The sequence below is a fragment of the Anomalospiza imberbis genome, chromosome 7 (genome assembly GCF_031753505.1).
Source record: "Anomalospiza imberbis isolate Cuckoo-Finch-1a 21T00152 chromosome 7, ASM3175350v1, whole genome shotgun sequence".
NCBI classification, from domain to species: Eukaryota; Metazoa; Chordata; class Aves; order Passeriformes; family Viduidae; genus Anomalospiza; species Anomalospiza imberbis.
Genome location: NC_089687.1, coordinates 1,233,162 through 1,256,467, shown reverse-complemented (window position 1 = coordinate 1,256,467; position 23,306 = coordinate 1,233,162). Strand labels below are relative to the sequence as shown.

Here is a 23,306-nt window from a genome sequence, read left to right as displayed (position 1 = left end):
ACTGATGGAGTCGGGACTTGGACACGGATCAGTCTTGGACAAAAGCCCCAGTGCCAAACAACCCCAAAATCCAGGGGGATTGCAGAACACATCAGGACATGGATTCCTTACTCCTGCTGCCTTCCCCAAAAAAATCCCACCCAACCAAATCCCTCAAAGAAAAAAGCACAAGGAATTAAATTAGGAGTTTTTTCCCCGAAGCTGAACTGGGCTCTGCCCAGGCAGCCCAGGGTTGTTCCCTGCCTTGGGAAGGACACCAGGAAAGTGCTTGGGGACACTGCTGCCACCTCTGTGTCCCCTCCAGGGGATCCTAGCCCCATCCCACCCCGCAGCTCCAGGCCAGGCACAGCTTTGCCCTCAGAATTCCATGTTTTTTTCTACTTTTGACTGGATTGAAGTGGTAAAAAACTAAAAGCCACCGTTGTTGTGGCCATGGGCCACCGGCCACCGGCCCCAGGGCCTTGCCCACACAAGGCTTGGTTTTATTTTGCCACCTGTAAACATTTTTGGTATCAAGGATCTTCTCATTGATCTTCATCCAGCTGTTCCAAAAGAGTCCTCCTCTGTTTTTCCAGCTCCCCCTCGCTGAGCTCGCTGCCAGAGGTATCCCAGTTTCCCTGTGGAGAGATGGGGCAGCGGTCAGGATGGGAATGTCCAGGGAGGTTCCACACTGGGAGCCTCAGCAGGGACACACAGCCAGAGCTGGCTGCTCTGTGTCACTCAGAAACCCCAAAATCCAAACTGGGGCATGGCAAAGACCTCCAGGATCCTCAAATGCAACCTCTGACCCTTCCCAGAGCAAACCTTTGGAGCTGCATCCAGCAGAGCCCAAAGCATCAGGAAAAACAGGAAGCAGAGCTTACGGAATCTTTTCCAGGCCGTTTTTTAGTGGGAGATTTATGCTTGGACTCGGATCTCTGTCTGGCTCTTTCCTTCTCACTGTCCCTCTCTCTTTCTTTCTTGTCCTTCTCTCGTTCCACATCAGATTCTGGTGAATCCTGTGGAAAAAAATGGGAATAGTGAATATTAATGTTGAATATTTTTAAGTCCAACTTCCATTTAAAGAACTGTAGAATCATGGGATGATTTAAGTTGGAAGGGACTTTAAGTCTCATCCCATTCCACCCCTGCCACGGGCAGGGACACCTTCCCCTACGCCAGGTAGCTCCAGGCTGTCCACCCTGGCCTTGGACACTTCCAGGGATGGAGCAGCCACAGCTTCTCTGGGCATCCTGTGCCAGGGCCTCCCCACCCTCCCAGGAAGTGAAGCTCTTTCTGCATTTTGGATCCTTTTCCTGCTTTTGTACAACTCAGAGCTTCCAACACAACCCTGATGCTCAGGCAGGCACAAGGAATGGCCAAGATCCTTCCCAGCTTCCCCCAGCAAAGGAGAACACCTGGATTTGCCAGGATAAACAGCAAATCCCAGGCTACTCAGGAGTCTTCACCTGGAGTTAAACCCTCCAAATTCAGCAGTTTTAAGTGGTTTAATATTAGGAATATACAACAGAGTTGTTATTTTGGCAACACCCTCCTCCAGCTCGATCCCAGTTTTTCCCTAGGATCATCCAGCTGGGGTGACTGACAGCAGGTGCCAGGTTGTCCATAACCCAACTGAAAGCGGGGCTCCACTCACAGACTTGTGCCTCCTCTTCTTGCTCTTCTTCTTGTGTTTTTTGGACTTCTTGTAACTCCTCTCTGCAGCCACAGGGAGAAACAAAACCCCCAGGAATCAATGGATAAATCCCAAAGGAGAAGAGCACAGCTGGTTTAAAGCCAATCCCATCCCATCCCGTACCGGACTCGGCGCTGGAAGAACGCTCGGACACCGACCGCGATTCCGAGCGCTGCCGCTTCTTCTTGGAGTGGCTGTCGTCATCCTCAGACTCTGAGCCCTTCACACACAGCCCAGGGGAGAATTCCAATCAATAATGGGAATTCCAGCAGCCACCAGCGCAGCGGGGAATGGCAGAGGGAGGGTGTTCAGGCATACTCACGGAGCGGGAACGGGAGCGCTTCCGGTGATGTTTTTTGGATTTCTTCGAATGTTTCTTGGTCTTGGAGTGGTGGTGTTGACACTCGTGCTGTGGGCAAGGCGAGGAGGGGAGAGCTTGGAATTCCAGCCGGGATTGGCCTTGGGAAGGCCCTAAAATCCCAGCTTGTTCCACCGTGGGTAAGGAGAACTTCCCCAGAGCAGGGTGCTCCAACCTGGCCTTGGACAGTTCCAGGGCAGTAAAACCTCATCAGCTCCTACAGGACATCCCAAAAAACTGACGGGATGTTTCTCCTCATCCAAGAAAGTTGGGAAAGGTTAAAAACTCCATCATCACCATTTCATGGCAGAACCACCTCATCAGGTCCCACAGAACATCCCAAAATCTGGATGGGATCTTTCTCCTCATCCCACAAAAGGGAAAGGTTAAAAATTCCGTAAAATCAGCATTTAATGGGAGAACCATCTCATCATCTCCTACAGGACATCCCAAAGAACTGATGGGACGTTTCTCCTCATCCACAAAAGCTGGGAAAGGTTAAAAACCCCACAATCACCATTTAATGTCAAAATACCTAAAAATGGGCACTGCTGCCATGTTGGAGCTGCAATAAAGGCAGCCAGGAGCAAGGAAAAACACCTGGGTTCCCATGGATCTGCTCCCTGGATCCCAGTTAAGCCTGGCCTAAACCCACCCCTTGCTCTGCCTAATTGGAAATTATAGAATTAAAAGGCAAAATTTCAGTTCAAATTCTTCCAAGCTGCACGAAATGGAACAAAACCCCCACGTGTGAGAGCTGAGAAATCAAATTAAGCTCCCGATATCACTTTATGGAAAAAATTCTATTAAATCCTTCCCCTTCCCACTCAGTGGAGAAGCAATTTTTCTTGTCTGTTGTCCAGTGATTTCAAAAATAAAGGAATAATTACCTCAAGTACATGAAGGAAATCCTTAAATATCCTTTTCCTTTCAGATTCCAGGGTGATGTCTTCAAATGCTGGTTCCTTCACAAATCTGTCTCTGATCTGTCAGGAAAATTAATTCTGTTAATGATATTCAAAGAAATTAAATTATAAATTTATTCAAATATTAGGATAGAAGAAATAGAAGAAAATAAAAAAATATAATGCAGCAATGATAATGGCAATAAGAAATTAGTGAAACAGTAAGGAATAATAATAAAAATCATATAAATAACAACAAATAAAGATAAAAAGGAATAATAAAAATAATAAGGCATAATAAAAGTAATAAGAAAAATAAGAAATAAAAATCTAAAACCCTGAAGAAATAAGGAAAAATAAAACCAATAATAATAGAAATATGAAGAGAAAATACCAATAAAAATAAAAACAAATAAATAAAGAGATAAGAAAATAAGAAAAACAATAGAAAAGTGAAAAAATAAAGATAATTTAAAAAATAGTAATAATTAAAAAAATTATTTTCACCACTTGAAAAACCTCTGAACTGCTACAAGGCTAAACTTTTAATCCCAGATTTCCAAGCAAATCCCAAATTTCCAGTGTTCAGGGAAGCTCTAACTCATGGAAACATGGAGAATCCCACTGTTTTCCTTGCACATTCCATTTAAGCTGAAAAAAGCCCCAAATGTTTATATAAATTATCCTTGGAAAGGCCAGGTTTTCCAGGGTATTTTATCCAGGACGAAGTTCATACTTCCACATGATTTCAATTAACTTTGGGGCGGTTGTGGGATTTTTTGGGGGTTTTGGTTTTTTCCCAGTTCTTTCAGGATGTCTTTGTTCCAGGAGGATGAAACTCTTTCCTAGCAAATCTTCCTGAAGAGACCACAGGTGTTTTATGGGGTTCCCCAGCCCCATCAGCAGAACCAGGAAGAGGCTGGCGAACGCGGGGTTTTTCAGGGATTAGCAGGGACCTGTTGGGGCACTTGGGAATGTTTTTTCCCCAGGAATTCTCATCCTTACGTCCTCCCAGACAGCATCCAGCTCGATGGGGGGGGTGGCTTGTTTCAACATGCTCTTGAAGGCTGATTCCTTCCTCTTCATCTTCCGTGCCTCCTCCTTTTCCCGCTCCCGTTCCCGCGCTTCCGCCTTCTCCAGCAGCTGCGGGAATAAAAGGCACGAGGGGTTGGGAAGTGGAAGGAAAAGGATTCCATTTACTGGGATTTCTGCACAGGTCACCCTCACAGCTGTGTCCGAGTCACTCGGAAATGACAAGGAAATTAATCGCTTTTCCTGTACTTCATTAATAAATCTAAAGTATGATATTAAATTACTTTATCAAAAATCAATCAATTATTTATTTTCCAAATTATGGGACTGCTGTTGATGAAAATCCAATGATGCAAAATTACAGAACCACATAAATCTGGAGAAATTTTAATGTACAGACAGGAAAGCATCACTGAATTCCTATCCCAGTTTTCCTCAAGTTTAGGAATGCTGATTGCTTGGATTGAGGTTTATTTTTATTTTGGCAACTGAAATCAGTTAAGTAACCCCAAATAACAGAATATTCCTCAAATATTACGGAATTAGTTAGAAAATAAACCCTAATTCGTGTTTGGAGAAGGGATTTCCCATCCTCATTACCCAGATATCCCAATAAATTAATGAATTCATTAATTAATTAATGTATTAATTAATACTTACACTGTTGAAAGCCAGCTTGATATTCCCTGCATCCAACGTGGTGGCTCTTTTGGTGGAGCTGATGACAGTGACAAAATCCTCAAAGGACGTGTTCACTTCCACCACAAATCCTTTATCCTGGAAAAAACAGCTCCTTTGGTGTGAGGGACATCAGGAATTCCTTCAATTCCAAGGAAATCCCAGCTCCCCTGGAGGGGAAAGGAGGAGCCAGGTAATGCTCACCTTTAAGATGTCTTTAATTATCTTCTTCTCATCGTGGTAACGAGCTTTTAAATCCTCCACGTAAAACTTGAACAGGTCAAGTGCAGTTGATCCTGAGGGAGGGTTTAGTTAAGCCACAGGTCAGGTTTAACCCAAGAGCAGCATTCTTAGGTGTTAAAGAATAGGAATAATTGCTCTGGCCTGCCCCAAATCCCGGGATTTCCCCTCCTTACCAGGCTGGCCGAGCATGCTGGTGAATCTGATGTCGGAGCTGATGGCTGGGTACAATTCCATCCAGGAGGACATGGAGTGTAACTGCCCGTGCTCGTGCAGCTCATCCAGAAACAGCTGCAGAAAACCAGGGAAATGGGAATTCAGAGCCATTCCTCAAGCTTCCCCATGGTACCAGCTGGGATGGATTGGCTTGGTAACTGGAATTCCATTCTTGTTCCAATAGGATTGAAAAATCCTTTTTCTGTTGTCCTTCCTGCTTTTCTCCAGCACCTACAACGTTCCAGCTGCATCTCCTTCCCATCCTGGCCTATTCCCTCTGATTTTCCCCTACTTTTCCAGCTCTCCCGGGGCGGAACACAACGGCAGAGAAAATGTCACAGCCCCACACCTGAGGCTTTAAACATCCCATCCCCTGAATCAACCCTCAGCAATAAAAAAAACCCACATGGAATATCCCATGATATTCCACGAGATTTTTAGGACAGAGCCCCAAATTCCACCAACCTGGAAAGACTCCCTGTTTTTACGCTGCCTCCTCCTTTCCCTCAGCAAACTTTTCTGCTTCTCTTCCTCCTCCTCTTTTTCCAAGGCCCTGATATGTTCCTCAAAGCAGATCAGGGCATCCTCCTTATCCATGTCTAGCAAGAAGACAGGGAGAAGGAGAAAAAAAAAAATCAGGTTATTCCTTCCAAGTCAGGAAGAATCCTCCTCCCCAAAGAATTCCAGAGCCCATGGCCATACTCTGGAGCTCCTCATCCTCAGCAAAGGTGGGGTTGTCCATGAGGTACTGCTGGGCCTCTGACCAGGTGGTGCAGTAGGTGACGTTGGCCATGTTATCCAGGATGTTCTTCAGAGCTTCCCAGTTCCTCTTCCGCAGCTGCTTGGCTTGTTCCTGAGGGGAAAAGTTTGTTTTTTGGGCTCAGTTTGAGGTGGTTTGGATAGAAATGTAAGATATCTAGTGTGTTCTCCAAGAAAACATGAAATTAATATTAAATGTATATAAAATCATGGAATTCTAGAGTGGTTTGGGTTGGAAGGGTCCTTAAAGCTCATCCCATTCCAACTTCCCGCCCGGGACAGGGACCAGGTCACTCCAAGCCCCATCCTTGGACACAAAACAACACAATTTTTCCATCTTATTATTATTTCACTGATTCAGAATAAAATCCATCACGTGATTGAATGAAATCCCCTGAAAACACAACACACGGTAAAATCAGCAAGAATAAATCCCAATAAACCCCAAAACCTTCCCTAAAAGCTGCTGTTTAATCTGCCGTAACGCCTCAAGCACAGGTTTAAAGGGATTCAGGAACAAGTGAGATGTTGGATGGATTTGAAGGGAATTTACCTTCTCCTTCTTGGACAGGAAGAACAAAACATCCTCATAAATCTCCAGCCGGTCCCGCTCGGAAATGGCATTCCACACTTCCATCTCCCCAAACATCTGTTCAGCTTTTCTGGGCAAAACAAGCAAAAAGCACACAACTTTATTTATTTATTGGTGACTAAATTATCCATCAGTTCCCCAGAACATCAGGGAGAGCTCTGTCCCAAGCAGGAACACTTTTATAGGAATTCTCCTCGATTTTCCCTCTTGGGAAGTGGGGCTTTTTTTGTGGTATCTTTTATATTTTTACAAAGGAAGGAAAAATCCAAACATGGAAGTTGATGCCACTCCAAGCAGTGCCTCCCATCAGGATTTTTATCCCAGATTTTTATCCCAAGTCTCTTACTTGTATCTGGTGGTGGATGTCATCTTCTCATGGTTTTCCAGGAAGCGCTGGAAGGATTCCTTGGCTTCCTTGTACTTGGATCTGGCTTCTTCCTTCTCCTCCTTCTCTGTCTGAACTTTGTAGGCGTTAAAGGCCTGCTTCTTTTCACTCAGTTTTGCCAAAGCACTTCCCAGGAAAGAAATGGAAAGAGCAATGTTATTTATAAATAAAAAAAAAAAAAAAAATCAGGAAGAGAAGACAAAGAAAAATCAGAAAAATCAGAAAAGGAAAATCAGGAAAAAAAAAAGAAAATCTGAAAAAGTAAAAGGAAAATCAGAACATAAAGAGGAAGAAAATCAGAACATAAAGAGGAAGAAAATCAGAACATAAAAAGGAAGAAAATCAGAACATAAAGGAAAAGAAAATCAGAACATAAAGAGAAAGAAAATCAGAACATAAAGAAAATCAGAAAACCAGGGAAAAAAAGAAAACCAGGGGGAAAAAAGAGAAAACAAGTAAAAAAAAAAACCAATCAGAGCAATCAGAAAAAGAAAATAAGAAAAATAAGAAAATCAAAACCAGAAAGCAAAAGGCAACAGGTTTGAATAATTCAGATTTGAGATAAAATTAATCTGAACATTTTAATGCCCAAATCAGGATAAAACACCAACTTCCACACTCTTTCCCAATAAAAATGAAGCTGTTGGAAGCATTTCCTTATGGAGGAAAGGAAAACAATTCCCTGCCAATGGCGTAAGTGCAGGAGTACCTGTTGCTGACAGAACTTTGGATTTTTTGGAAGCAAATTCCCTAAAAAAAGGTTTGTGTGGAATTAAAGAAGGACTGGGTACCTGTATCTGGGGTCATTAATGATCATTTTCATGGCCTGCTCCCAGGAAGCGTTGGATGGAACTCGCTGTGAAAACAGGAAATTATGGAGGAATCAGCCCTGGAATTAACATCCAACAAGGAACAATTCCTTAAAATCAGCCACGGGGAAAAGAAAGAAGAACATTTTATTTTTAAGCTAAAACAACACTTCAATGTTCTTTTCCTTCATTTCCTCGAGAGTGAGGAATTCTTCCCCAAGAAAATCAAGTAAAACCTGGCAAATAAAACAGAAATAAATGCAGGTTTTGTACTTCAATAAAACATTAATAATAGGCCCAAATACCTTTTCTTTTAACAGTTCTTTAAATGCTTGTTTGGCCTCTTCCTTTGTGTTCCACGTGTAGGTTTTTTTAACTGGTTGGGCATCCTCATCCTCCTTCTTTGCAGCAGCACTAAAACAAAAGAGTTTTATTATTTCAACTTTTTTTTTTTTAAGTTAGAGGCACTGAAGAGTCAAAAACTACCACAGAATGAGTTTTCTAAATAGCAACACCAAGTTAAAAAATAATTCTAATAAATTCATACAAAGCTTTTCCTTACAGGCACAACTGATGTAAAAGAGATGAAAAAAAGTGAATAATTGAGGCAAAATATTTCCCTCCTGCAATTGGCTGCCTGCTAAGGTTATATCTAGAAATCATTCCTAAAAATATAATGTTGAAGTTCAGCAGGAATATTAATATTTTACAAAAAAATATAAAGAAGTGCATAAAAATGAGTCTTTTCTCCTTAATTACGTCCTGCTGCCTAAAATCCCCCACAGTATTTCTTTTTTTTTTTTTGAATGATAAAAATCCTAAGTTATAATTTTCCACATAATAGATTTTTCATTTTTTTAAAAAAAGGAACCCTGGCTGGAACAGATAAAAGTCCCTCTAGTATTTTATTTTCTTCCAGTGACAATCAGTGGCACAGATCCATGGAAAAGGAGCACAAATAGGTGCTTTAATGGCACCCTGGGGAATTCTTACAGATACTGGAAAATCCATGGAATGATCCTGTCACTGATGCTGCTGAGAAGTGAAAAACTGCAGCAAACTCTTGAGGCTTCACAAATTATCATGGAATGGGCTGGCTGGGAAGGGACGGTAAAGCCCACCCAGCTCCGTGGGCAGGCTGGGATGCCAGGCTGCTGCCAGCCCCGCTGTCCAACCCGGCCTGGGACGCTGCCAGGGATCCAGGGGCAGCCACAGCCCCTCTGGGCACCTGTGCCAGGGCCTCACCACCTTCCCAGGGAACGATTTCTTCCCAATCGCTGATCTACGCCTGCTTCTGTCATCTCAGAGCCATTCCCTCTTGTCCTGTGGTGAATTATTCAATCCCTTGAAGAACTTGCTTTAAGTGTGCCACAGGTTTGTGGGAAGATCTTGGTGTTTGGGATGGGAATCATGGGATGGGCTGGGTGGGAAGGGACATTAGGGATCATCCCAATCCCCCCTGCCATGGCAGGGACACCTTCCACTGTCCCCGTGGCCACTGTCCCAGGCTGCTCCCAGCCCCGGTGTCCAACCCGGCCTGGGACGCTGCCAGGGATCCAGGGGCAGCCACAGCTTCTCAGGGAATGTCATCCCATGGCCTCACAGGGAACGATCCCCTGATATCCCACCCAAATCCACTTTCCTGGAGCTGCCATCCATCCCCTGGCACTCACTCTCCCGACGCCTCCTGCTTGGCCGCCTCATCCGTGGCGGCGGCCGCCGCGGCGTCCGCGCTCCCGTCCTGCGCGCCGGGGGCGGCGCCGCCCTGGCCCTGCTCCTCGGCTGCGGCCGTGCCAGCACTGTCCGTGTCCCCCGTGGCGGCGGCCGGCGCAGATTCCCCCTCGGGAGCAGCTCCCGCGGGGGCGGCCGCAGCCGCGGCGCTCTCGGTGGCCGCGCTGGCCGCGCTCGGAGCGTCCCCGGCCGCGGCCGGAGCCGAGGCGGCGGCGGCCGCGTCCTCCGGCTTCGTGCTGGGGACAAAGACAACAGCGGTCACCGGCAGGCACCGGCCTTGGAGATTTAGGGCAAAGGTGCGGCTTAGGGATGTGGTGGAAGTGGGGAATGAGGGGTTTAGGGTGAGGTAAAGACTCGGAAAAGGTTTGTAGGCCCTCAGGGAAAAGGGTGAAAGACCCTCAGGGAAAAAAGGATCTGAAGGAAAAAAGGGATCTGAAGGCCCTCAGGAAAAAAAGGGCTTGAAGAGCCTCAGGGAAAAAATGGGTTCTGAAGGCCCTCAGGAGAAAAAGGGATCTGAAGGCTCCCAGGAAAAAAAGGGTTGAAGACCCTCAAGAAAGACGGTTTGAAGAGCTTCAGGAAAAAGGGTTTGAAGGCCTCCAGGAAAAAAGGGTTTGAAGAAAGGTTCGAAGGCCATCAGGAAAAAGGGGTTGAAGAGCCTCAGGAAAAAAAGGGGTTGAAGATGCTCAGGAAAAAAAAGGGCTTGAAGGTCCTCAGGAATAAAAGGGCTTGAAGGTCCCTAGGGAAAAAAAAGGGATCTGAAGGGTCCCAGGAAAAAAAGGGTTGAAGACCCTCAAGAAAGACAGTTTGAAGAGCTTCAGGAAAAAGGGTTTGAAGGATCCTAGGAAAGGTTTGAAGGCCATCAGGAAAAAGGGGTTGAAGAGCCTCAGGAAAAAAAGAGGTTGAAGACCCCCAGGAAAAAAAGGGGTTGAAGAGCCTCAGTAAAAAAAATGGCTTGAAGGTCCTTAGGGAAAAAAGGGATCTGAAGGTCTCTAGGAAAAAAAGGGATCTGAAGTCTCCCAGGAAAAAAAGGGTTCTGAAGGCCCTCAAGAAAAAAATGTGTTGAAGACCCTCAGGAAAAAAGAGATCTGAAGAGCCTCAGGAATAAAAGGGCTTGAAGAGCCTCAGGAAAAAAAGGGTTGAAGACCCTCAAGAAAGACAGTTTGAAGAGCTTCAGGAAAAAGGGTTTGAAGGATCCTAGGAAAGGTTTGAAGGCCATCAGGAAAAAGGGGTTGAAGAGCCTCAGGAAAAAAAGGGGTTCTGAAGGCTCTCAAGAAAAAAATGGGTTGAAGAGCCTCAGGAAAAAAGGGATCTGAAAGCTCCCAGGAAAAAAAGGATCTGAAGAGCCTCAGGAAAAAAAGGGCTTGAAGGATCCTAAGAAGGACTTGAAGGATCCTAAGAAGGACTTGAAGGATCCTAAGAAGAACTTGAAGGATCCTAAGAAGGGCTTGAAGGATCCTAAGAAGGGCTTGAAGGATCCTAAGAAGGACTTGAAGGCCATCAGGAAAAAAATGAGTTGAAGACCCTCAGGAAAAAAAGGGGTTGGAGACCCCCAAGGCAAAAAAGGACTGAAAGACCCTCAGGAAATTTCAAAGACCCTCAGGAAAAAACTTTAAACTTCCTCAGGAAAGGTTTGAAGATCCTCAGTAAAGGCTTAAAGGCCCTCAGAAGAAGTTTGAAGGCCCTCAGGAAAAGATTAGCATAATATTAAAAAAAATGTACCTGTTTTCTTCAGCTTTAATCATTGCTAGAGGAAAAAAAAGGAGAAAAACAATTAAAATACAGCTTTAAAATAGTTCATATACACAGGGAGTTCTGGTAATTCTTGATTTAATAAAAGGAAAGTTTTAAATGTTTTTGTTACTATTAAAAATTTTAATGTTTGTGTCCTTCAAAGACTGAAATCAATCGAGATGAAAATAAAGTTTAGAAATGCCATTATGGGAAGATTGGGGAATATAAAAATGACTTTTTGGTTTAAAATAATTCTTTTAGTTCTTAAAAAACTAGTTCAAAGACCAGAAAGAAAGTCAGGATTATTAAACAGAATTTTAAGAAAGGAAGTATTTAAACTACTGCTGCCTATTCTTTTTTTCCACAATTATTCTTTTCCCCCAGCTGATTTTGTTGCTATTTACATCAATAATACAGTTAATTAATATATATTTATAAAAACACAAGTCCAGCAGCCTTTTACCTTCAAGATCCTCCAGCTCTTTGGGTTTTGCCCAGCGGGATTCCTTTGTTTGGGAATTGTAATAATAAGGCTTCCCAGAATCTGATTTATACTCCTTCCAGGGACACTTGGATAACAATTGCTGATGGAGAGAAAAACAAAGATTTTCCAAGGAAAATCTCCTTTAGTAATTCCTTAAATAAGGATTCCTGCTTCCCTCTTAATTACTCCTGCTCCTTAAATAAGCAATTAGGAACAACATTAAGTGAGATGATTATGGGGCACAAGGCTTTGGGTGTAATAAAGTTGCATTCCTGGAGCTCTTTCTTCCTGAAATTCCTTCCAATTGAGGAAAAAAAAAATCTACAAAATTCCAAGTTTTCCCATTTTTTTCCTTGTGGATTTAGCTTTGCTTAAGGTTTATTTTCAGCTCTCAGCTACAAACTTCAAATATTCCTCAAGAAAACAGAAAAATTGGCTAAAAAGTGAAAATAATTTACATGGGATTAATTTGATTTGATATTATCCAACAAGAATAAACCAGGGGAATTCTCAGGAATTTGTTGTGTATTTAAGAGCATTAATTTGACCAAAATAGTAATTTTTAGGAATTTTTTCCTCCCTAAATACTTCTCTAAATTATTTTTCTATTACTTCTCCAAATAATAAAAAAAGACACATTTTTAATAGAAAAGCCTGTCTAAAAATGAGGAAAATGAGGAATTTTGGCCACTTTGCACCCTCGGGTTCTCCCAGCATAAGGAGAAATATCCAAATACTTTAGGAACATTTCTTATTGGAAGAGTTTGCTCCCATTGCTTCCAGCAGAATTCTCCCTGCTGCAGGTGTCAGGCTTGGAAATCCTCGTGTTCCCACAATATTCCAGAATTAATTTGGGATTCGGATACCTCAGCAGGGGTTTTGAGGTCATCTGGTTTCTCCCACGTGGACTGCTTGGTCTCAGTGTTGTAGTAATAAGTTCTTCCATCCGGCGATTTGTGCTCCGTCCACGTGGATTTCTGGGAACGTTCCAAGCCAAATTAACAATGATGTAAGAAATGGGATCCAGTTCCACAAAACCAGTGGGATACAAACCTGCTTGGAGTGCTCCTCGCTGGCAGAGCTGCTGGTGGTGGAGCTCTGCTGGACTGTGGAGACCACGGGATGTGTTGTCTGAGGAGGAGACAAAACAGGGCTTGGGAAATCCTCATTAACGGTGGGCTTCACCCAAATATCCGGGATTTTCCAAGTGGCTCAGCAGCACAGGAATGGCAGGGAGACAAATTCGCACCTTAAAGTCAGTATTTTTCCCAAAAACCTCCTTTTTTGGGAGCGGAGCTGCTCAATTGCACATTCCCACCAGGAGGGGCAAGTGAAGGGGTCAGACTACAACAACCCCAAGTCACAACTCCAGCAGCACTCCCTGTTCCCAAATCTTGAGAAAAATTTGCTTCAGGAAGGTTCTGGCTCCCTGAGCTCACTCACACCACACTTCCTGCTGCTTTCCAAGGCCAGTTTTCCCAGAATTCCCTGGAATCAGGACTGCATCCAGGTACTGGGGGTCAGGGATTGGATATGGCCAAGGAAAACTGGATTTCCCGACAGGCCCATGGGCAGGATGGAAATCTCATGGAAATAATGTGGATAGCAACTATATTTAATAATTAGGTTGGGACAAGGCCCACAGATCTCAAGGAACAACCAAAAACTTGGAAAAAGCAGGGGAAAAGAGGGGAGAGGGAAAAAGGAGGGGAGGAAAAACTTGAATTAAGGTTTCCCTTTAAATCCCCAAAACCAAGTTTGCCCCACACCACACTGGAATTCCAACCTTCTGGAATTGTGCTTTCCACATACCTGAGTCCCAGGAGGGGTCACACCTGAAGAATAAATAATTCAAAATTAATTAAAGGTTTGGTTGCTTCATTTTTCTAAAAATTACACCATGTGTGCAAGGAAAAACATGTCCTGGGCACCAATGGAGATTCCAGGACTGAAATGCTCCATTCCATTTTAGGGAAAAGTGGAATTTTTTAATGTTTCAGCTGATTTTGGTTAAATATTTTGAAATTATATCAAGTTGTTTACTTACCTACTTGTGCATCCATGCTGTTCACTCCTGGCTGTAAAAATAATTAAATCAAAGCAATTAAACATTTAAACAGCTAAATTTAAACAATTAATTCCCGGGGAATAAAATACTTAAAAAAAAAATCCAATATTCATTATCCAAACAAGGCCTTTCTGCCACAAAAGGCTAATTCCCTAAATAAGGATTCCTACTTCCCCCTTAATTACTCCTGCTCCTTAAATAAGCAATTAGGAAGAACATTAAGTGAGATGATTATGGGGCACAAGGCTTTGGGTGTATTAAAGTTGCATTCCTGGAGCTCTTTCTTCCTGAAATTCCTTCCTATTGAGGAAAAAAAAATCTACAAAATTCCAAGTTTTCCCATTTTTTCCTTGTGGATTTAGCTTTGCTTAAACTTCAAATATTCCTCAGGAAAACAGAAAACTTGGTTAAAAAGTGAAAATAAATCACACTGGATCTGTTTGATTTGATATTATCCAACAGAAATAAACCAGGAAATTCCCATGAATGTATTGTGTATTTTAAGAGCATTAATTTGACCAAAACAGTAATTTCTAGGAATTTTTAATGTATTTTAAGAGCATTTATCTGATCAAAATACTGATTTTTAGGAATTTCACTGCTTCTAATCAGCACAGCAAAGGTTTGTGCTCAGCATTACAGGAAATTCCATAGGAATTTAGGGATTTAAATCTGCATGGGAAAAGAAAACATAAAAAATAATTTACTTCTAAATTGAAATGGCTGGAACTGGTTTTAAGTGAATCTCTTAGGCTTGGACTAATTTATTTCTTAAGAACAGGATTTAATTTAATTTTTTTCCCCTCAGAGATTTCACCTGTATTTTAACTTTTCCCTCTCCATTTCCACCCAAAGAATTCCTCACTCCTTGAGCCATTCCAGCAATTTTTATACTCAACTAAATTTCAGGAACTTTTTATAAAAAATCTCTTTCTAATGGATTCAAACCTCTTTAATATTGAATTTAAACTCTTTAAAAAATTACAGTTTAAGAGAAAAGAATCTCTTGGTCAGACAATTTAACAATCCAAGGTCACAGTGACTCCTGCCAAACTCCAGGAAGTGAAGGAGAAGGAATGAAAGGAAAACTAAAAGGAGTTTAAAGACTGATGAAAATCACAAAAATCTTATTTTACAATCATTCAAGAGCCACATAAAACTCCACTGTAATGAAAAATACATTTAAAATTTAAATTCTTATTTTCTAATTAAAGAAAGCAACGAGTGATCAACAGCAACTGCTTAAAGAAGGTTTTATAAACAAAAAAAAAAAAAAGAAATGAAACTCACAGGAACCGTGGGCTGCATGGCAGCCTGGGACATGTGGGACATCATCATTCCAGGCATCACCGACTGCATCATTCCAGGCATCTGGAATTCAAGAGCATTTCCCATCGATTTTTATCGTATTCTCAACACAAACTACAGTATTTCTATTTAAAAGCCATTATCTGATACTTCTTTTTAATTAAAAAAAAAAACCAAAAAACCAAACATCCCTCTTAGGCAAGGAAAAGTAAAATACATTTGCGGGATTGTGATTCCCTTCATCACAGCCCCACTAAATTGGGATATTCCTATTAGGAATGGCATGTCCAGATTCCAAAGCTGGATAGGAAACAACAACAAAACCCATTTAAACTCCAAAGGAACAATAGCAAATGAAGTGGGGTCTGATTCCATGGCTGAAATCCTGAGAGAAAGCAGGAAAAGCAAAGGTTGGGAATGATTCCTGCAGAACTCCAAGGCCACAGGCAATAAAGGAACAAAGGAAAGGTGAACTCCCAGGTGTGACATTTGCCTTCAGCTTTTTGCTCTCCACCTACCAAAAAGTCCTGAGTGGCTCCCTAAAATATGAAAAATTGAAATATTCCCTGGCTAAGAGTGGGAATTGTGGAAAAGGAGGTACAAAAAAGCAGAGAAATAAACCAGGATTTCTGCTTCACTTCCTAATGAACACACAGTGCTAATGAGTCAAACCCTCCTCATTTTTAAAAAACTGCTTTATTTTTATCCCAGAAGCTGCAAATCCCTATTGAAAAAATTCCCACCAAGCCTTTCCACACCAGTTTAAGGAAAATATGCATGCTGTGTCCAAGGAGGTGCAAAGGAAGAGGAGTTGTCACCAGGGATTGTCCCCAAGGTTTCATCCTCCCCTGCCATCCCTGCCTCTCTTCCATAATCCACCATCACAAGGAGCACCCCGAGGACATGCGGCATTCCTGGGACATTTATTATACCCACGAGGAGAATTATTTCCTTTAAGAGTTGAGGGTTTCATCACAAACCACACAGGAAATGTGGTAATTGAGAAGAAAAGCTGCCACAAGCAGGGCCATGCTGGTGGCTGTGTCACCTGCCAGGGCTCTTCCAATCCCATGGCATCAGCAACAATGGGATACAGGGATTACGAACCAGCCTCTAGGATTCCAACAGGAATTCTGCAAAAAATCTCTACTTCTTTGTTTCTTCTCTTGCTGCAACATTCACGTGTGTGGATGTAGGAATTGGCCAAGAATCAAAGAAACGTGAAGTCCCAAGACAAACTTATTCCTTAAAATCTACAGGAAACCTCCCAAAAGCTTGAATAAATCCCAAATTGTGCATTGATAATTAGAGGTGCATTAATTATCTGTTCTCATTCCAAAAAAAAAACCTGAATGAATCCCAAATTATGGATTGATAATTAAAGTTAGAGGTACATTAATTACCCATTCTCGTTCCAAAAAACTTGAATAAATCCCAAATTATGGATTGATAATTAGAGGTGCATTAATTATCTGTTCTCATTCCAAAAAAAAAAACCTGAATGAATCCCAAATTATGGATTGATAATTAAAGTTAGAGGTGCATTAATTATCTGTTCTCATTCCAAAAAAAAAAACAAACTTGAATGAATCCCAAATTATGGATTGATAATTAAAATTAGAGGTACATTAATTATCTGTTCTCATTCCAAAAAAAAAAAAACTTGAATCAATCCCAATCTATGGACTGACAATTAGAGGTGCATTAATTATCTGTTCTCATTCCAAAAAAAAAAAAACTTGAATCAATCCCAATCTATGGATTGATAATTAGAGGTGCATTAATTATCTGTTCTCATTCCAAAAAAAAAAAAAAAAACTTGAATAAATCCCAAATTATGGATTGATAATTAGAGGTGCATTAATTATCTGTTCTCACTCCAAAAAAAACTCAAATCAATCCCAATCTATGGATTGATAATGAGAGGTGCATTAATTATCTGTTCTCATTCAAAAAACTTGAATCAATCATAATCTATGGATTGACAATGAGAGGTGCATTAATTATCTGTTCTCTTTCCAAAAAACTTGAATCAATCCCAATCTATGGATTGATAATTAAAGGTGCATTAATTATCTGTTCTCATTCAAAAAAACTTGAATCAATCCCAATCTATGGATTGATAATTAAAGGTGCATTAATTATCTGTTCTCATTCAAAAAACTTGAATCAATCATAATCTATGGATTGACAATGAGAGGTGCATTAATTATCTGTTCTCTTTCCAAAAAACTTGAATCAATCCCAATCTATGGATTGATAATGAGAGGTGCATTAATTATCTGTTCTCATTCAAAAAAACTTGAATCAATCCCAATCTATGGATTGATAATGAGAGGTGCATTAATTATCTGTTCTCATTCAAAAAAACTTGAATCAATCCCAATCTATCAATGGATTGATAATGAGAGGTGCATTAATTATCTGTTCTCATTCAAAAAAAACTTGAATCAATCCCAATCTATGGATGATAATTAAAGTTAGAGGTGCACTAATTACCTGTTGTCACACCTATTTCTAATTAAGGTCACAAAGATGCATCAATTCCCCGCCCCCCAGAAGAAGTTTGACCCTGGCCAGGATGAAATCCCGAGTTCTCTCCTTTCCCTTTCCCACCTCGGGGAGCCCCAGGAACAAAAGCCCGCTGGCACTGCCTTACCTGCCCCATCGGGGGTCCTCCCATGGGGGGCATCATCTGAGGCATCATCCCGTGGGGAACTGGGGGCATGTTGGGAGGTCTCTGGCCCATGGGGTGCATCCCCATGGGGGGGTAGTGGGGCATTCCCGGGTGGCCCATCTGGAAAACACCAACAACCAGGGAAAATCAGCACCGAGGCAACCACCCCAAACACACTCGCCAGGGGCAATAAGGGACATCCCTTCCCTGGATTTTTCAATTATTCAAACACTTGAAGAGCTTTCCGTTCCACACAGGTGCAACAGCTCTGAGAGTACCTTAAGATAAAGCCTGGGCAGAATTTCCCTTTGGAAAATATATTTAGCAGGAGGGGGAAAAAAATCATTGATCACAGAACCCCAGAATGGTTTGGGTAGGAGGGACCCAAGTTCCCCCAGTTCCACCCTCTGGGACAACCTTCCACTGTCCCAGTCTGGCCTTGGACACTTCCAGGGATGAGGCAGCCTGGAATTCCCTCCCAGGAATCCCCACCCTCGCAGGGAAGGAATTCTCCCCTAATTTCCCCTAACTCTACCACCTTTCAGTCCAAAACCAGTTTTCCAATGATTTTTTCTTATCCCAGAAGTCTCCCTGGGGCTGGGAGTCACACAAAGAAACCACAAGCAACTAAAAAGGTTTCAATCTTCTGGACAGAACACTTGACTTTCCCCAGTCACCTCCTCTCACAGCACACGCAGTGACAGCTCCTGTTTCCCAAGTCCCAGGTAATTCCAGGTGGCACAGTGTTTTCTAAAAGTCTCCTCTGACTCTTTTTGGAGCGCTGATTTACTTTCACACCCTGGTGCTGAGAAGGTCCTCCTAGGCCTGCTTCTCTCCAGGCTGAGCCCCCTTCCCAGCTCCCTCAGCCGCCCCTGTGGCTCCAGATCTTTTCCCAGCTCCGGATACAGCCAGGTCTGTGATCCACTGTGCCCTGGGGGGCACCGGGAAGGGCATTCCCAGCAGGTCAGGCAGTGATCCTGCCCCTCTGGGTGCTGTGCCCAGCTCTGGGAACACCTCTGGGTGCTGTGCCCAGCTCTGGGGACACCTCTGGGTGCTGTGCTTAGCTCTGGGGACACCTCTGGGTGCTGTGCCCAGCTCTGGGGACACCTCTGGGTGCTGTGCCCAGCCCTGGGGACACCTCTGGGTGCTGTGCCCAGCTCTGGGGACACCTCTGGGTGCTGTGCCCAGCTCTGGGGACACCTCTGGGTGCTGTGCCCAGCTCTGGGGACACCTCTGGGTGCTGTGCTTAGCTCTGGGGACACCTCTGGGTGCTGTGCCCAGCTCTGGGGACACCTCTGGGTGCTGTGCCCAGCTCTGGGGACACCTCTGGGTGCTGTGCCCAGCTCTGGGGGCACCTCTGGGTGCTGTGCTTAGCTCTGGGGACACCTCTGGGTGCTGTGTCCAGCTCTGGGGACACCTCTGGGTGCTGTTCTCAGCTCTGTGGACACCTCTGGGTGCTGTGCCCAGCTCTGGGGACACCTCTGGGTGCTGTGTCCAGCTCTGGGGACACCTCTGGGTGCTGTGCCCAGCTCTGGGGACACCTCTGGGTGCTGTGCCCAGCTCTGTGGACACCTCTGGCTGCTGTGCTCAGCTCTGGGGACACCTCTGGGTGCTGTGCCCAGCTCTGGGGGCACCTCTGGGTGCTGTGCTTAGCTCTGGGGACACCTCTGGGTGCTGTGCCCAGCTCTGGGGACACCTCTGGGTGCTGTGCCCAGCTCAGGGGACACCTCTGGGTGCTGTGCCCAGCTCTGGGGACACCTCTGGGTGCTGTGCCCAGCTCTGGGGACACCTCTGGGTGCTGTGCCCAGCTCTGGCTCCTCAGCACAGCAGGGACAGGAGCTCCTGGAGCTGAGCAAGGGCCTGGAGCATCTCGGTGCCCAGGAGAGGCTGAGGGAGCTGGGGCCGCTCAGCCTGGAGAGGAGCCCCAGTGAGAGGGGCCTCAGCCCTGGCTGTCCCGGTGTGCAGGGCAGGCTCCAAGCAGGGCCCAGCAATGGCACCAGAGGAACGGGCAGGGACCGATGCCCAGGAAGCTCCACCTGCACGCGAGCAAGAACTTCTTCCTTGTGCGGGTGACAGGCGCCCGGAGCGGGTTTGGCGCGTCCCTCAGCGGGGACACCCAGCACCGCCCGGACACAGCCCCGAGCTAGGGGATGCCCGTCCCACCCAAGCCCGGGATGACCCCGCAGCAGGAAGGCGGGACCAGCTTCCGCACGCTGCCACTCCGTGCCCCCGCCCCGAGCCCGCACTCACCATGAGGGACCCGCGGTCGACGCCGCCGGGCCGCATGGCGGGGCTGAGCAGCGAGCCCCCGCAGCGGCCCAGGAGGCGCCCGCGCAGCGGCGGCCGCGGGGCCGCGGGCCCGAAGGGCAGCAGCGGCTCGGGCTCCCCGCGGGGCGGGAGCAGCGGCGCCAGCAGGCTGACGGGCTTCCCCGCCGGCCAATCGGGGCGCGCCGCCAGCCGCGCGCTCTTCGGCGATTGGTCGGCGCCCGAGCCCACCGGCCGCACGGCGTCGCCCGGCGTCAGCTGCATGAGGGGCGGCGGCTTCGGCAGCGAGAACGGCAGCGGCTGCGGGGAGGCGGCGGCGGCCGCGGCCGTGGAGTCCCCGCCGGACATGGCGGCGGCGGGCGGCCCGGCCCCGCGGCGGCGGCGGCGGCGGCTCGGGGGGCGGCTGCCGGGAGCGCGGGGCGCGGAGCGAAGCGGCGGCTGCGGCGGCCGAGCGCGGGGCACGCCGGGAAGCCGCTCACGTGGGGCCGGGGGAGGTGCGCGATGAGCCGGGCGGTACCAAGAGCGCCGGGAGGAGGGGGTGGCTTCCCGCTCCGCTAGTGCGGCTCGGCGTTCAAGCCGGCCGGGAGGCGGCGGCAGATCTCCCCTCAGTCGTGCGGCGGGTGGTACGCGCCGCGTTGGTGTGCCCCCCCCGTCCGTGAGGGTGCGGGTGGTACGGGCCGAGCGCGGCCCCCCCCGCCCCGCGCGCCGTGGTTGGCGCCACTGAGGAGAGCGGCCGGCATGGCACCCGCCGGGAATGGGGACTGGGAATGGTCCTCCGGGAATGGGGACAGGGAATGCTCCTCCGGGAATGGGGACAGGGAATGCTCCTCCGGGAATGGGGACTGGGAATGGTCCTCCGGGAATGGGGACTGGGAATGGTCCTCCGGGAATGGGGACAGGGAATGCTCCTCCGGGAATGGGGACAGGGAATGCTCCTCCGGGAATGGGGAGAGGGAATGCTCCTCTGGGAATGGGGAGAGGAGAGCCCCGCCGGGAGCGGGGACAGGGAATGGTCCTCCGGGAATGGGGACAGGGAATGGTCCTCCGGGAGCGGGGACAGGGAATGCTCCTCCGGGAATGGGGAGAGGAGAGCCCCGCCGGGAGCGGGGACAGGGAATGGTCCTCCGGGAATGGGGACTGGGAATGCTCCTCCGGGAATGGGGACAGGGAATGCTCCGCCGGGAATGGGGACAGGGAATGCTCCGCCGGGAGCGGGGAGAGGGAATGCTCCTCCGGGAATGGGGACAGGGAATGCTCCTCCGGGAATGGGGAGAGGGAATGCTCCGCCGGGAGCGGGGACTGGGAATGGTCCTCCGGGAATGGGGACAGGGAATGCTCCTCCGGGAATGGGGAGAGGAGAGCCCCGCCGGGAGCGGGGAGAGGGAATGCTCCTCCGGGAATGGGGACAGGGAATGCTCCTCCGGGAATGGGGAGAGGAGAGCCCCGCCGGGAGCGGGGACAGGGAATGCTCCTCCGGGAATGGGGAGAGGGAATGCTCCTCTGGGAATGGGGAGAGGAGAGCCCCGCCGGGAGCGGGGACAGGGAATGCTCCTCCGGGAGCGGGGACAGGGAATGCTCCGCCGGGAGCGGGGACAGGGAATGCTCCTCCGGGAATGGGGAGAGGAGAGCCCCGCCGGGAGCGGGGAGAGGGAATGCTCCTCCGGGAATGGGGACAGGGAATGGTCCTCCGGGAATGGGGAGAGGGAATGCTCCTCTGGGAATGGGGAGAGGAGAGCCCCGCCGGGAGCGGGGACAGGGAATGCTCCTCCGGGAGCGGGGACAGGGAATGCTCCGCCGGGAGCGGGGACAGGGAATGCTCCTCCGGGAGCGGGGACAGGGAATGCTCCGCCGGGAGCGGGGACAGGGAATGCTCCGCCGGGAGCGGGGACAGGGAATGCTCCGCCGGGAGCGGGGACAGGGAATGCTCCGCCGGGAGCGGGGACAGGGAATGCTCCGCCGGGAGCGGGGAGAGGAGAGCCCCGCGGGGAGCGGGGCTGTCCCGCCGGGAGCGGGGAGAGGAGTGTCCCGCCGGGAGCGGGGCTGTCCCCCCGGGAGCGGGGAGCGGGGCTGTCCCCCCGGGAGCGGGGCTGTCCCGCCGGGAGCGGGGCTGTCCCCCCGGGAGCGGGGAGCGGGGCTGTCCCGCCGGGAGCGGGGCTGTCCCGCCGGGAGCGGGGCTGTCCCCCCGGGAGCGGGGAGCGGGGCTGTCCCGCCGGGAGCGGGGAGCGGGGCTGTCCCGCCGGGAGCGGGGCTGTCCCGCCGGGAAGGCGCCCGCAGGGCTCAGCCCGTCCCCCTCGTGCACCTTGGCAGCCCGACCGGCCCCCGCTGTCCCTGCCGCTCCTTTCCAAGCGCTCCCGGAGCTCTGGCAGCCGTGAGGCCGTGGCACTGCCAGGGAGCCAGGGGCAGCCGCAGCTGCTCTGGGAATTCCAGCCCAGCCCGGAATTCCCAGTGTCCCATGCATCCATCCCTGCCCTCTGGCAGTGGGAGCCATTCCCTGCGTCCTGTCCCTCCAGGGCCTCGGAAAAAAGGCCAGAAAAGCGTGGATATTCTCAGTTCAGTCAGAGAGAAAAGGAGAAAGATTTCTGCCAGGCTAGGCCTGGAAAAATGTCCAGGAGGAATGTAAACAATCTATTTTCTTGCATTCTGTTCATATTGCTTATAGATACGTTCTGCCACCCTGACCTAAGTCCCGGGTACCAGTCAGGTGAACTGTTTTTACTCTGAGAACAATGGAATTAATGTTCACCATGTTCTCTATAAAGAGAGGAGTGCTTCTGCGTAAACATTCATTTAACGTATAAAATCATGCGAGTCATTTCGCCCGTCCCCGGCTCAACAACGTCAGAAAAGGAGAACTGGAAACAAACAGTATTAACGCTCAATGTAACTTCAACTGGAAGTGTCTAAAATGTAGCTCTGGTTTTCCAGGAACGGTTGAAATCCTGGTGTTTTCCTTGCATGACGTCCTCCTGCCGAGGTTTTGGTGCGGAGGAAGGAGTTGATTGATTAAATCGAGGTAAAATTGTATACGACCTAAAATTCCTACCCGTCATTCAAGTCACTGGGAGAGATTTGATATATTTGAGAATCTTGGTTTAATATCCAAAATCCACACACACAAAAAAAAAAAAAAAAAAAAAAAGTGGGAGAAGGGCTGGGAAAGTTGGGGGAAAATTCCCGATACTTCATAATTTGGTTTTGTAATTTCACACCAAGGTATTCTCTGGGATAAATGAATTGGAGTGGGGATTCCAAAGGGGAACGGCTCGGGAGATCCAGGGAATGATCTCTGCCCCCTTGGCATGTTTATTTATCCATGTTTCTCTTCCTGGAGTTGCACAACTTGGGATGTTTTCCTGCCCCCAGCACTGCACGGCCCGTGTCTCGCTGTTGTCC

General features: G+C 47.3%; 1 protein-coding gene across 2 annotated transcripts; it reads right to left on the bottom strand.

Moving 5' to 3' along the window:
• Window positions 1-421: 421 nt before the first annotated feature.
• PRPF40A (pre-mRNA processing factor 40 homolog A) lies at window positions 422-20,368 on the bottom strand. Of its 2 annotated transcripts, XR_011000564.1 has the most exons (27): window positions 19,899-20,368; window positions 17,631-17,768; window positions 14,954-15,034; window positions 13,643-13,673; window positions 13,408-13,430; window positions 12,649-12,726; window positions 12,462-12,572; window positions 11,575-11,695; window positions 11,100-11,124; window positions 9,323-9,616; window positions 7,955-8,063; window positions 7,632-7,696; window positions 6,802-6,966; window positions 6,417-6,525; window positions 5,807-5,957; window positions 5,570-5,703; window positions 5,065-5,179; window positions 4,853-4,944; window positions 4,631-4,747; window positions 4,069-4,081; window positions 3,944-4,030; window positions 2,924-3,019; window positions 1,998-2,084; window positions 1,799-1,895; window positions 1,637-1,698; window positions 864-998; window positions 422-617 (listed from the first exon to the last, which is right to left on the bottom strand). XR_011000564.1 is itself a non-coding variant. In XM_068195069.1 (26 exons), exons 1-26 carry the CDS (start codon window positions 20,259-20,261, stop codon window positions 525-527), a joined length of 3,030 nt encoding a protein of 1,009 aa, XP_068051170.1. In that variant the 5' UTR covers window positions 20,262-20,366; the 3' UTR covers window positions 422-524. The 2 variants fall into 2 exon arrangements, 1 of the variants encoding a protein (XP_068051170.1); XM_068195069.1 differs by having other exon boundaries at window positions 3,944-4,081; window positions 19,899-20,366.
• Between the last annotated feature and the right edge of the window lie 2,938 nt (window positions 20,369-23,306).

Coding starts and splice junctions, on each gene's coding strand:
- PRPF40A (XM_068195069.1), bottom strand. CDS start 20,261: ATGTCCGGCGGGGACTCCACGGCCGCGGCCGCCGCCGCCTCCCCGCAG. Junction 11,125..11,574: donor AGAGCTGGAGGATCTTGAAG/GTAAAAGGCTGC, acceptor TTTTTCCTCTAG/CAATGATTAAAGCTGAAGAA. Junction 6,526..6,801: donor ACATCCACCACCAGATACAA/GTAAGAGACTTG, acceptor TGTTTTGCCCAG/AAAAGCTGAACAGATGTTTG.